This window comes from Daktulosphaira vitifoliae, unplaced genomic scaffold (assembly GCF_025091365.1).
Source record: "Daktulosphaira vitifoliae isolate Bord-2020 unplaced genomic scaffold, ASM2509136v1 Scaffold_2, whole genome shotgun sequence".
In the NCBI taxonomy this organism is placed as follows: Eukaryota; Metazoa; Arthropoda; class Insecta; order Hemiptera; family Phylloxeridae; genus Daktulosphaira; species Daktulosphaira vitifoliae.
The window spans coordinates 41,217,902-41,232,684 of NW_026099573.1; the positions used below are offsets into that span (position 1 = coordinate 41,217,902).

The following is a 14,783-nucleotide window of genomic DNA, read 5'->3' on the forward strand; positions in this document are numbered from 1 at the left end:
CTTATGATAGTGGTTTTAATCACTGTCAAATATCATCTATACTTGTCCCAACTATGCCACGTCCATACTGTGCCGTGACCCCACTGTGCTACTTTTTTTAACATTGAAAACATCTTTATCTAATTTTATTTTAAGACAGAGACTGAAAAATACATTAACCTTTCAAATATATTAATAACTAGTTTTTATTATTAATTATAAATCTATATAATTAATGTTGAGCCGGTTAAGGTAAATTAATAAAAAATACTCTTTTTTTTAATGGTAACTTCTAAGACAAAAGCAATTTTTCATTAAGAAACAAACTATCTGGATAGCTTTGTAATGAAGCAAAAATGTATTTTAATTTGATGTTCCAAGTATCGTTTAGAATAAATTTAAAGTTCTCTATATTTATTTCTTAATTTTGCCTTCTGTTGTGTAAACAAGAAATTTTGAATCTCACAATTAATTAGTTTGTAAATTGGTTTGGCGTTATTCAATTAATAGTTAATGTATGCCATTTTTTAATTTAAATAGAGATAATTTATAAAACTACTTACACAGTCAGGTATGAGATATTTCCAAAGTTTGAACATGCTTAATAAAACATATATGTGTAGTAACAATTGTCAAACATAACGTTTTGACAATCGTTAACACTCATTATTTTTGAAAAATGTCAAACAATTTTTCATTTTCTGGGAGCACTGTCCATGTTCAGATTGGCTCACGTTCAAATGGATTCTTTTTAGCACCTCCCAAGGAGAGGCTATGTGATCGGGTCATTTCATGTCGTTTTAACACGAGGTGATACTTTACCCGAACTGAACGTTAGTCGACTTTTAATTTTTATGATTATTACTATATTTTCCTTATACACAGTTGTATTAGTATAAGTGCCTCTAAAAGTTTTTATATTAAAAACACAAAAATAAAATTACTAGTACGTGGCGAGAACCTTTAAAAAATTTATAATGGAAAAAAACTTGGTCAATATTTCACCCGGTTTCGACGTATAAGTGTGATAAGTGCTAAACGGAAAGGCTACTTACAATAAATATGGTCAAAGTAGAAATCTTATCAAGTCTTGAATATAATTTATTTAAATATACATAGTCAAATTGACTTATTATATTCATTTTTTAGCGATTCATCTTTCACATCGGTTATTATTTTTATGACTTAAAATAAAAATCAAAATGTTTACCTTAAGTTGACCAATAGGATCTGTTAAAGATGTCTGTCGCCTTGGATAGGAATGGTAATCATCGGCGTAAACAATATTGCGAACCGTCCCGCTAAATCGTGGCTCGAATATTACACTAGGTAAAGCTAGATGAGTAAGTCGACCATTGTACCATTCGGGCATTCCTCCCACGTATACGGCAGAATTTGAAGTTAGTCGACCAAATTGTAGTTCTTTACCAGCAGAAGTAGCTGAACTAGTGACATTGTCTACTGTTAAAGTTGTGACGATACCACGGCGATTAACAGCCACATGGTGCCACCGACCGTCGTACAGATCATGACCAGCAACTAGGATCTGAGCACCTCCACCTAAATTATATCGAAGTCGCATTGTACCTCCGACTATCTTCAACTCAAAAAAATCATAAGTTCCACCATCATCTGTGTACATGAGCAATCCATTAGGAGACCTTGTCTTGAACTCCATTTCAAATGTACCATTTGTGCCTACGTTCCATTTTCGAAACTGACTATATGTGCCATCTAGTATAAGACTGGTACACATTGGCATGATAATTAACCACAGTATCCCTGCTATTAGTGACCACATTTTGATCCTACACACGATCCGGTTGTCAATTGAAGTCATCTCGTTTTGCATATGTCAGGTCACTTCATGAGCCCTAATGTTTGTAGAACCACCTAGAAAACAAAATTATATTAAAATAATTATTATTAGAATAACGAAAAATTAATTAATTTGGTCTTGTAGTCTTTTGTAGATTAAAGGTATATCAATTATATTTAAATATTTCGCCTATTGTAGCAGCCTTTAGAAATATACTAAATATACTAGGGGTGAATTTACAATATTCTAAAAGGATGTAAGATACAGAATTAGTAGAGCACAGAATGAGTGTAGCAGAAATGAGAATGCTTAGATGAATGAGTGGAGTGACTAGAAAAGATAGAATAAGAAACGAGCATATAAGAGGAAGTATAGGTGTAGCGTCAATCGTGGATAAGATGAGAGAAAATAGACTTAGATGGTTTGGTTATGTTATGAGTAGAGAAAAATCGGAAGCTGTAAGAACAGTTATAGAAATGAATGTTGAAGGAAGAAGAGGTAGAGGAAGACCAAAAAAGATATGGAGGGATGCTATTTAATGCGATTTGAGGACAGCTGATCTGAGCGTTGATGATGTGGGAGATCGTGTCAAATGGAAGTTTAAGAAAAGGGTGGCCAACCCCAAGTAGTTTGGATTAAAGCGAGGAAGAAGAAGAAGATTTAATCCAAATTTTTCTTAATTTTTTAAATTTAACATCAAAACTATATAAGATTTAATAATTTTTTAAATGTCTGGCAATTCAGAAGAATTGAGAGATATTTAGACAAATAGGCTAATAAGCAGAATTTGTAACTGAAGTAAACTAGTAGATATATCAAAATTATCAATATATTTTTTTCTAAAGCTTTCACTAAATAATATTAATATGGTTCAACATTTAATGAAAATTATTTACAATAAATAATATGAAGTCAGTAATAATAAGAGCAAAAAAGTATAAGATAAGATAAGGATCAATAAGGATACAAAGATAATGTAGAGGAAGACCAAAAAAGATATGGAGGGATGCTATTGAATGCAATATGAGGACAGGTGATGTGAGCGTAGATGATGTGGGAGATCGAGTCAAGTGGAAGTATAGGATAAAGGTGGTCGACTCCAAGTAGTTGGGATTAAGGCGAGGAGGAAGAAGAAGAAGAAGACGTTTATTCAAGTATATAATATCATTAATATTATGATATTCAATGTTATGTTGTTGAATTTTGAACAAATTATGTTCTTTCACAGTTATGTGAACGACTAAATATTATTTTAGTTTGCTTTACAATTATTTAACACTTACATGTAAGAAGAAAATATTGTAAATTTTGAAAATCGGTTGTAAGTCAATAAAATAAATGTCGTTTAATTAAATGTTTAAATAAATATACCTACCTCAGAAGTACAACAAAACGAAAAACACCTAATATGAGATTTAAATTGTGTAGAACAATTTTCGGGGATAGGGGAAAACACAGATTTTTACCGATTAATGACAATATCATAAGAAGCCTTAAGATATCATTAACTGATATTTATGAAGACACAATATTCTACTACTACTAGAATAAAACTATGATTATTTATTAAAATATTTTACAACTTAGAATTTCACATATTATTTTTTTTTATTTAAACTTTAAATTATAATAACACCAAGTCTAAAATTTTAATTTGATTAACTCAATATTGAATAATCTGTGTGTTTTATGACATTCTGGCTTTTTTTAGCCATAAAAATGGCTAAAAAAAATAATTGTTTTAACTAAATATAAAGAATAAACGATGAAAATTTAAGAAAAATATGAGGTGGTCATGCAACCACTTCTGAATGATTTGGCATGGATTGACCCTAATATGATATTATATTAATTTATGTATTATATAATTATTTTGATTTTAAAATGAATACAGAATTAATATTTTTCTTAAATTAATTCTTTTTATGAAATAAGGATATATTTAGTAAGACAAAAAAATAATATAAGTGTTACTAAAATTAGTGTATAATACTTTTATATTTATATAGAGAAATTATAGCAACTTTTATAGCTATAATAAAATTCTAAGATTATGTGTGTCATATCTCAACCATATAGATCACCAACTCATATGTCTAATACCGCCCAAAATTAATTTTTACTAAAAATTAGAATTCACTCAATTCTTAAATATTTGACAAATAATAAATTAAGATACAAACTAACATTTAATAACTATTAGAATAAATTTTATTACTAATATTCCATAGGTGGATATAATTTGCCCATTCATCACTAATATGAAAATATTAATATTACTTTACGGATATTATTTAAAAATTAGTAGAAAAAGTGACCAGTTTTTTTAAAAACTAGTTAACACGTGCATAAATAGAATATTAATACTCTCAAGTTAAAAGTTTTCTAAACTCAATTTCCATTAAAGTATTTCCTAAATCTTATTTTGGGAGGTTCACTTAACTTGTAGAATAAGTTAAAATGTTCAGCAGTGTATATTATTGTGACAATAGGTATTAAAATTAATAAAGACAATAAAATATGTGACTTGAAAATGGTTATTGTTTTTAATAAGGCTATTGCTTTAATCTGTCAATGAATATTTCAATCGAGTCTTTTGTACTAGCAAAATTATATTGTAAGTAACTGTAGTTACTTATTTGATAGATTTAAAGTTGTAAAACTATATTATATAATATGTACTTTTTATAGTGACATTTTCACTATAATATTTGTAAATATTATCATAAAAGCTTACATTAATTATAAATAGAGAAAAATCAAACAACAAAAAGTTATACATTTTCGTAACATTATTAATATTTAAATATAATACAAAACATTTAACAGTAAATTGAAAAATATGATTATAATAACACAAACTACATACTAAAAGTTTAAAATTTTAATGTAACTAATAATGGTAGCCTTTTGTAGCTTTCATTTATTTTCTCAGCTCTCATTTGACCTACTTTTTTGACAAATTTTTTTTTTTTAATTAAACACTATCTACAGATTTGCATTGAAGCTATTTTTATGGTAGTGATTTTAATCACTGTCAGATATCATTATCCTTGATCTAACTATGCCACGTCACCACTGTGTCGCCACCCCACTTTGCTGGGATTTTAATGTTAACTCTAAAATTATTTATTATTTTAATTGAATAATAAATTTAACCGTTATAAAGGATAATTTAATTGTACAAATATAACAATTAGTATATGAAATAGATTAAAAAAAAATTATTATTAATAAGTTTTGTTCCACAATGTTATATAACTCTCGTTTGGTAGAAACAAATTTCTCGTTAATCCCATTTGACAGTCTAGTTAATTATTTAAAAATTGTGCAGTTTTATAACACATACAAATTATAACACCGCCCTGGTCATGTGCTACGGCCTTAAATTCAATATAACTTTTTTAAATATAAAGACCATATAATTCAAATAATGTCTTAAAAATCGTCAAAGCAATACATAATTTAAATGAAATGAAAATTAAATATTTTATATGTAAGAATCCTTACAGAAAGATTTTTCCATAAATAGAACTATTTCTATACACTATTGTTATTTTAAATTTTTTATGACAGCGATATGGTAATTACTTGTAAAAGTTGATAAGAAAACGTTTAATGATATTGGTTTCATCATCAAAGTTTAAGACAATACCTCATCAATTTTATTTATACTTAATTTATTTACTTAATTTTAAGTTCTTTTATTGTAGAAAAATATTATAATATTATAACTTTATCATTCCTCGTAGTTACCGTATTTTTATTGTTATTCTTAGTTTCGTGTTAGTTCAATACACTTATTTTTAACACAATCACTTAAGTGAGTTTAAACCCATTACTTACATGCATGCCAAATTCGACGGGTGGATCGGCCCGTCCACCTAATAATGGTGCGGGCCCCATAAAAGTTACTCTACACAAAAACCGTATAAATTCTGACGAATGGTCAACTGTTGGATCAAAACGTAAGTCTAAAAATCAATCTACTAGCCCGATTTCTCCTAATCTGCAGTACTTGTTAGATAACCAACCATAATTATTACCATCTAACACACATATTCAATGTGGTAGCCAAGAGTCCGCCGACAATAGCGTTGCTAGTACTGTTTATCTTAAAGACACTATTTCTATGTCTAATAACGCTTCAAATATTATGAATTTCGATAATAGCGTGAATAATACCAACGACCTTGCTAATCAAAATAATGTAACACAAAATAATAACATTGTTATTAATAATGCCATTTCAACGTCAAATTTGTCTACTTCAAATATAATTGCTCGCAGCTTAAACATAGACCCTAATCTCAAAAACTTTTCGAGTAACTATAATGGGTCTCCAGTAATACTCATTGAGTCAATTACTAATAACCAAAACATTGGAAAATTACACCCTTTAAAAATTGGAAAGCTTTTTCATAAAAAATTTTGTGGTATAAAACAAATAATTCCAATCGGCTCTAGAGTCAAAATTATTTTTGATTCTATAAAATCAGCTAACTTATGCCTTAATTCTCATTTACTAAATGAAATGAATTTAAAAGACTTAATTCCTTCGACTTTAATTTATTCACACGGTATTATCCGTTTGGATACCTCTTTTACGGAAGAGGAATTTTGGGAAGGTGTTGAATCTTCAGTTTCCATATGTGGCTTTCGCAGAATTTCATCACGACATGACACTAGCTCTCCTACTCAGACAAACTTAGTTGAACTCAAGTTTCTTTCATCTAAATTACCGGAAAAAATTTCAATTTATAAAGTATTATTTTTAGTTACACCTAGTATCCGCTCCCCTGTTATTTGCCAAAATTGTCTTCGATATGGCCACACTAAAAAATTTTGCAGAAGTAAGGCGCGGTGTGCGTTTTGTGGTCTCAATGACCATTCTTTCAACAACTGTCCCAAACAAGACAAATCATCCCCTGTTTGCTTTCATTGTAAAGGTCCACACGAAGCAACGGATCGCTCATGTCCAGAATGGGCGCATCAAAAAGAAATTAAAAAAGTTATGGCAACCGAAAACATCTCTTACAATGACGCATCTTTTATTTTAAAAAATAATATTGTTAACAAGACGAAAACTTTTTCAAACTGTGTTTCAGAAAATGTTTGTATTACTAATAGTACCAGAGCTCCTGTTCCTTTAGACTCCTTTCCAAGTTTGATAAGCATATCTTCTAAAAATAATAAACCTAAAAACTATGAAAATCATAATAAAAACAACTCTCTTCCTGTCCATACTTTACCTCCCGCTTTAAATAACAATAACGTTTGGTCCTCACCTAATGGTTCTTTCCTCGATTATATGTCTAGTAATACATTTGCTCAACCTGCTGAAAAATCGTGGATTACTTCTCTAGCTAGCCAACTTTCCTCTGCTGTTTCGAATATTTCCCCTTCATTACTATCAACCCCATCCTCCCTTAAACCATCTAATTGAGTCTCACATTCTTAACTTTTTTTCTTCATCACATAATAACAGTTTATAATAATAAAAATGAAAATAGTAAATTTTTCTCTTTCTTTTTCTCTTTTCTTTTTATTTTCTCCTATTTTTTTTTTTTTTAATAATCATTACTTAGTTGTACTTAAGTTTTTGTTTGAATACAGGTATGTACATTTATGTATGCGTTTTTTCGCTGTTTGTATATTTATATTCTTTATACATATGTTACATAGATCAATAGCTTTATATCATCTTTTCCTTTTTTTATTTTTTTTTATTATTATTATTTTTAGATGTTAAATATTCTACAATGGAATATTAGAAGTTTACTGTCTAGGGTTCAAGATCTTTCTTTCCATGTTGCCCAAAACAAATGCCAAGTTGCCCTTCTTTCCGAAACTTGGTTACTACCTAATAAGCACTTTGTATTGCCTAATTTTCATTCAATTCGTTCTGATCGATCAGATGGTTACGGTGGAGTTTCAATTTTAGTCCATTCTTCTATACAATTTCGACCTATCACACTCGATGATAACTTTAAACAAATGCTTATCTCTTTCTCTATTGATTTAGTGGGTATCGATGTACTGGTACCTAATAATAATTCTCTCCAATTATGGTCCATTTATATCCCTCCTTCTGCTAATCCCTCTACCTTTATTTTATCCGAAATTTTTAAATTGCTTTCTAATAACTCTTTAATTGCAGGGGATCTTAATGGCCACCATCCAGCATGGGGGTCATTAAATTCTAATTTTAGAGGAAATATTATCCATTCAACTATAACCCAACATAACTACTGCATACTTAATACAGGTGAATCTACCAGAATTAACCGCCCCCCTTTATCTTTTTTTGTATCTGCTCCGGAAAAAAGTAAAGCTATTGTTTTCACAAGAAAACACATTCTTCAAATTCCGAATATTTATCTTGATAATGTTAGTTTATCCTACTATGATTGTGTAACTTACCTTGGCCTTAAGCTTGACCAAAAACTTCGTTGGATGCCACATTTTAAATACCTGATTTCCACTTTATCACGTTGGTCTAATTTGTTACGTTCTATAGCGGGGACTTGGTGGGGCTCCCACCCCTCTTCACTTCTTCTTGTATTTAAATCTCTTATACGTTCCAAAGTAGATTATGGATCTTTTCTATATTCCTCTGCCTCCACCATGCACCGTAATAAGCTTAATTCCCTTATGACTTCTTTTTTACGTACTATCTTAGGCGCCGTTTACTCTACCCCAAATATAAGTTTAGAAGTGGAATGCCCTTGTCCCCTAATCGAAGTTCGTTCTCGACTTCTAGCTTGTAAATTTCTTACTAAATAGTTATCCAATTTTGCCAACTCGATATTTTATAATTTTCATTCTCTATGCGCAGTTTGGCGCTATGTTCCCAAAACTCTTCCTTTACTTGCTTCAATCTCTTCGTTTTTGACTCCGTACCTTAATATGATAATCACATCTTTAAATCGCTTGCCTATTTATGATGTCTCCTTCCTGGCTCTTATTTATTGCCCACCTATTCACTTTAACCATCACTTTCTTTCTTACTCAAAACTGCAATTACAATCTCTCCCTATTAATTTTGTTAATAATCTATTCAATGAGTTCTTATTCTCTAATTTCTCCAATTATTGTCTTATATTTACTGATGGTTCAGTAAGCTCTAATTCCGCTAGTTTCTCTTTCTTTATTCCTAGTCTTAATATTAAATTCTCAGATATTCTCCCTTCACAATCTTGTTATTTTACTACTGAGTGTTATGCCATTTCTTCGGCCCTTGAGCTTATTCAATCCTTCAATATTTCTAATGTTTTAATAATTACTGACTCTTTATCAGTCCTTTCTTCTCTCTCTTCTAATTCATTAAAAAAATCCAGATCTTTTCTTATTATTAAAATAAAATCGTTAATTTATAATCTTTTCTTAGCTAATACAAAAATCGAATTTTTATGGTGTCCTAGTCATGTGAGTATTTTCGGTAATGAGGAGGCTGACCATTTAGCCAAACTTACCAAATTCAATACCCGTCGTTCAATCCTCAATATTCCATCATCCGACTTCGTTTCATCCCTCAATAAGACGATATTTCTAGCTTGGCAAGAACATTGGTCTTCTCCTTTCTCTCTCATCGCAGCTTGGCACAAATCATTTCACCAACTATTCCAAATCATCCTTGGTTCCATAAACTTCCTCTCTCCGGGTTCCATATATTATCCTTTTCTCGACTAAGACTTGGTCATAATCGCCTTCCTTTTCATGCGTACAAAATGTCCCTTAACAATTCTCCTTTCTGCCCCAAACATGACGATGAAGTTCTCTGCGATTTTCCTCATATAATTTTTGACTGCTGTGCATTTGAAAGTAATCGTTCTATTTTATTTAATAATTTATCTCATCTTAATATCTCTCCTATTAATTGTTACACTATTCTTAACTCAACTTCTCTCGATGTAATATCTTTAGTTATTTCTTTCATTTCATTTTATTTAATTGTTAAGCTATAATAATACTTTGTATTGAAAACAAATAAAAAAAAAAAAAAAAAAAACTATCATTCATACTATGAATCAAATATCAAAATATGAATGGAAACATTAATTAATTTTTAGAGAATTTGCGAAAATTTTATTCTATTTTTTCTTTTAGAGTAAAACTATTGAATGATTTACAGGTCATTATTTTATAATAAAGTAATAAATTAACTTAAAAATTAAAATTAAAATAAGAATTTTGTTATTTTTTTGATTTTATTTTATGACATGTTTTTTTTTATTTATTAATGGTGAAATATTTTTTATTTTCATCCTCTATATCATACAAAAATACAATTTAATTTTTTTAATAAAACATATTATGTTTTATTAAAACAAGCTAGATGATAATATTATTATCATCTAGCTTATTTATTAGATTATAATCTAATTAAGAAATTAAGTGGCCGATAACAAATTTTAAGCCAGTATTTCGGAAGTTATGACGATTTATAGTAATGATCGGAGGTAAGGTGCGGATGTTGTTCTTTTTTTACAATTGTTTTGTTGCTCTTAATTCTTAGCACCATTCATCTTTTTTATTTTTAAAATTGTAAATAACTACCTAGAGAATGGATCAAAAGGTGTTATTGACCAGAAATTTTTTAATTATATCATAATCTAATTAATAAGGTAGTTCATTAGGCATGTACCTATTTAAAAAAAATTAAATTGCTACTCTTAAAAGTCAAAGATATGAACATAAAAAATACTTCATGATTGAATAATTATGAAAAATATATCACTAAATAAAACAAAAAAATTCACAATTTTATATTTAGACTTAAGTCATTTTTTACACATCAGTTAACAAAATGTATAACTATCTTGTTAGACAATTTTGGTATAAAATGGATGATTTACTTGTTAGTTATTTCATCTGTAAAACGTTTTTGAACGAAACAAGATATAGGTAAAAAATATATAACCTATGTTATGTAATAGATGAATCTTATGTACACTAACTCGGTTAAATATTATATATATGTATATAAGATTACTAAAAATTTAGTAACAGTTTCATGATAAAATAAGTAAGCGGTCTACTTAAATCGGACCTGAACGCGTCGTGCCTCTGTATATGGGTATCGATGTTGGATTCCGTTGCGCTTGGCTATATAGCTTTTTCAATCTTTTTTAATACAACTATAGCTTTTTAAAAATGAAGTTAAAGATAAATAAATAATAATAATAATCGCTTAAATAACTTCAAATAAATTTCATTCAATATACATCAATATGATAGTGTGGTTACATAGTTAAAAAATATAATAATTATTTATTTATTTGAAGAATAACGTCAAAAAGGCAAGAATATTACAAATATAGACGTATTATTTTAAATAGATTTGTGACATTTAAAAATTATTTTAAATCTGACATAATTAAAATATTATTAATAAATATACATAAAAAATCTAATAAGACAATTAATTGATTCTTGAGACTGATTAAATTAGTAATAAATAAATTGGTATTATTAAAGTCATAAATTATTTACGTATTTTATTAATTACAGTTTTAAAACTATATTTTAGTTGACAGTAAGAAATATAAAAGGTTAAAAATATACATAATGGTGGGATCATGAAAAAAAAGAACACTGAGCATTTTAGAATAGTTTATTTGGTTGTTAATTCATTTATAAATCCACAAAATATCTAAAATTCATCTTCTATTAAAAAGACCATTTAAATTAAACTTAGAAGCAACAAAATTAAGATCAAAACCTGTCTTGAAAGTCAGCATTCTTAAAAATTGAAATTGAAGAATCTCAATTGTAGCAATTGTTTTTGATTAGTTAGGTTACCAAATTATCGAAAAAATAATGTAAACTTAAATAACTTTAAGGTACAGAAGATTTGAAAATTCCAAAGAGTTATTTTTTTATAAAGCCAAACACTCGTAAAACTTGATGTACATTTGAGTTATGTGTTCAACAAACAACATAATCAGGGGAAGTATTATCCAAAATCTTTTATATGATTGGCTTTTGTTAAACACCTTCTATGTATAATAAAACGATTCATAATATTTATGACATAAAAGTAATCTGTGAACATTTAGATGTGTTGACACGTAATATATTCTTCTATACTGCAAGGTAAACTTTATTAAGTAACTTTGTAGTTTAACAAAATCAGAAGGGTTTTTATTTGCATAATAGTTTAACATTATTAGCAAACGTAATACATTTAGAATAAAATTGAAAAAACGTAATATAATAAAACTTCTATAATAGGGGAAAATGTCATACAAAATTTTATCTTTTGTGTTCTTCCTATAATATATGTACTAATCCAACTTAATAAAGGACTACTATAAATAACTACTTTAACTTAATTATAAAAAATGAGTGATCGACTGTGTCAAATGCTCTCATTAAGTTAGTATAAATGGCATCAATACGACCACCAATAGCAACAAATGAAATGATATCAAAAATATAATAATGGTAGATTTAATTCATCTAAAATAATGTTGAGGATTATCTAATACAATTTTACAAGCAACAGACAATTTTGGCTCCAAGATTATTTCAAATAGTTTAAATATTACATGTAGTATGATAATAAGGCTTATTTTATTATTGAATACTTATGTAATTTAATATCTGATTTTGAGCTAGGCTTATAAATAGGAAAAATTTTACTTTTTTTACAAAAAGGAGGTATAAGTATATAAATATACACATTGGAGACATTTCTACAACAACTACAGATGCAATGTTCCGGCTAAAGACCCTCTTCATAATTTTAGGACATCTTCATTCATTTTCATTTTGATTTTAACTTAACTTGCAGTTTTATTTATATAGAAATAAAAATTATATATTAAAAGCGCTTATCAATATTTATTCTTCTTGATACAATAAACATAAAAGTTAGGATTGCATATATATGTTTAAGTAAGAAAACGTGTTTGTATTGTTTCTAAAAATTGACCCGATTTCTTTACTTGCTAAACATCGTGTACTAATTATCATTAGTATGGGTTTTGAAAAACTGCAAAATATGCATGTGATTTCAAAACCGTAGCACCTAAATTTAACTAATTAAAACATATCATGCACCGTTCCTGATCGTATCGTAGAACGGTAATTGATTTAACCACTCATACAATCCAAAATTTAAATGTTCATGAGCCTAGGCGTGCATTTAATTTTCACTACGTTTTCCATGTAAATTTTTAATTGATATATTATGCAATATCCATATCCAGTTAATACTAACTATATGTACAATAAATAGCACCATTACATGGTTTACTCTTCAATATTCATTGAAATGTTAAATTTTGTAATAAGGTACTCAAGATATTTTCAATGATATCCTTGTCAAAGTTACAGCTATTACTGCATTATTTTTTTCTATACCTTGAAGTTAGATTGACATTGGTAGGGCTAATGTATGAGTTAAAACTATTAATTAATGTGGAAGTTGATTATTAATATTTTGATTTTTATTGCTAATGCCATACATAAAAAATATATTAACGATCTATTAATGTTTCCTATTAATTTGAAATAATCACAATCATTTAATTTTACTAGTCATATTTCACATTTCTTACAAGTCAATTACAAAATATCAAAAACAAAATTGACCATAGCTATACATTTTTTGTTATCTAATTTTTTTTCATGAATTTAATTCTTAAGTTTAATTCTTCAGTGCGTTTTTGGTATAGAGACACGCTATTTTGATTCAACATAACACAATTCCAACATAGAATCATTAACAATTGGTTAATGTTTGATATAAAAATTAGTTTGTGCACGCAACCATTTCTCGCTGACGATCAACGATTATGATATGTTGATCAATGCTTCTATAATGTGTCTTTGTTAAAAACGAAAAAAGTGAAACACAACTAACAATCTTAAAAATCGTTAAAATGATTAAATTTTTAATATTAAAAAAGTATTTTTTTGAAATAAAATGAATTTTTTATCTAGATTTCAATAATTCTTTCTCGAATATATTCATAAATGATGTTTCTTTCTGTTTTAATTTATTTAATTTTAATCGTAGTGAACTTGCAAGACCCTAAATGTAAGATGAAAAAAATGAAACACAATGATATTGTATTTATTTTTACTATTCTACACAAAAATACAATTCGGAGATGAAACTTTCGTTTCATTTATCAATTTAATCTTATAAAAAGTTTTTGAATAAAATTAAAGCTATTATTATTCTTTATAGCAATAAAACAACTCACCTAAACATCAGCTTTTTACGTGCAAATTTACCTAGTAAACATCGTTCAGTGTAAATAAAAAATATAAAAACTCATAACAGATAAAAAAAAAACGCGGTTTGGAACTTTTTATTAAATTTGTTTCTGAAAAAACATCTAAACATATAAAAATATTAGAGGTCAGCAGAATAACACAATTGATTAGTCTCCAGAGTAGTAATAAAAATTCTCCTGACTCAATCGTTCAAAAGAGCTTAAACTTAAATATTTAAAAAAAACTGTTGTTCCCTAACAAACAGAAATCATTTTGATAAGATATCCAGATAAACTTAATATCATAATATTTTGAAAATGATGACTTTAAAACTATTTTAAAAATTTTAGAGACATATAGTAGAATGTATAGTGTATCTGGCAGCTAGTTTTGAGAATGAAACATAAGAATGAAGAACATATTGAAAATATATAACATTGACTTGAGAGTTCAAGTAGTAGTTTTACTTATATTTAATTAGGAATCATATTGTTTTATTCATATTTATACAGGTGATCAAAATCTGGTAAGACACTCATTTTCTCAGAAAATATTGAGAATTTTAAATTTTATTATAGAGAAAAAATATCAAGTTCAAAAAACTTTACAATAATATGTAGTCAAACCATTATTTTTTTCGTCCCATCAAGGATAAAAACCCTTATTTATAATTTTCTTAAATGGGAACCCTTTTTTTAACTTTATAATATGATAAAAAAAAAATTACAAACAATTCTGTTCTTATAATTTTTTT

At 27.7% G+C, this 14,783-nt stretch overlaps 1 protein-coding gene across 1 annotated transcript in view; it reads right to left on the reverse strand.

The window, feature by feature from the left end:
- LOC126899347 (neurexin-1) overlaps nt 1-14,783 on the reverse strand; it is a 154,397-nt gene that overhangs the window by 125,661 nt on the left and 13,953 nt on the right. Inside the window, exon 2 of the mRNA XM_050674151.1 lies at nt 1,190-1,872. Coding sequence (XP_050530108.1) covers nt 1,190-1,831 — 642 coding nt within the window. The 5' untranslated portion in view covers nt 1,832-1,872. The remainder of the gene's footprint in view (nt 1-1,189; nt 1,873-14,783) is intronic.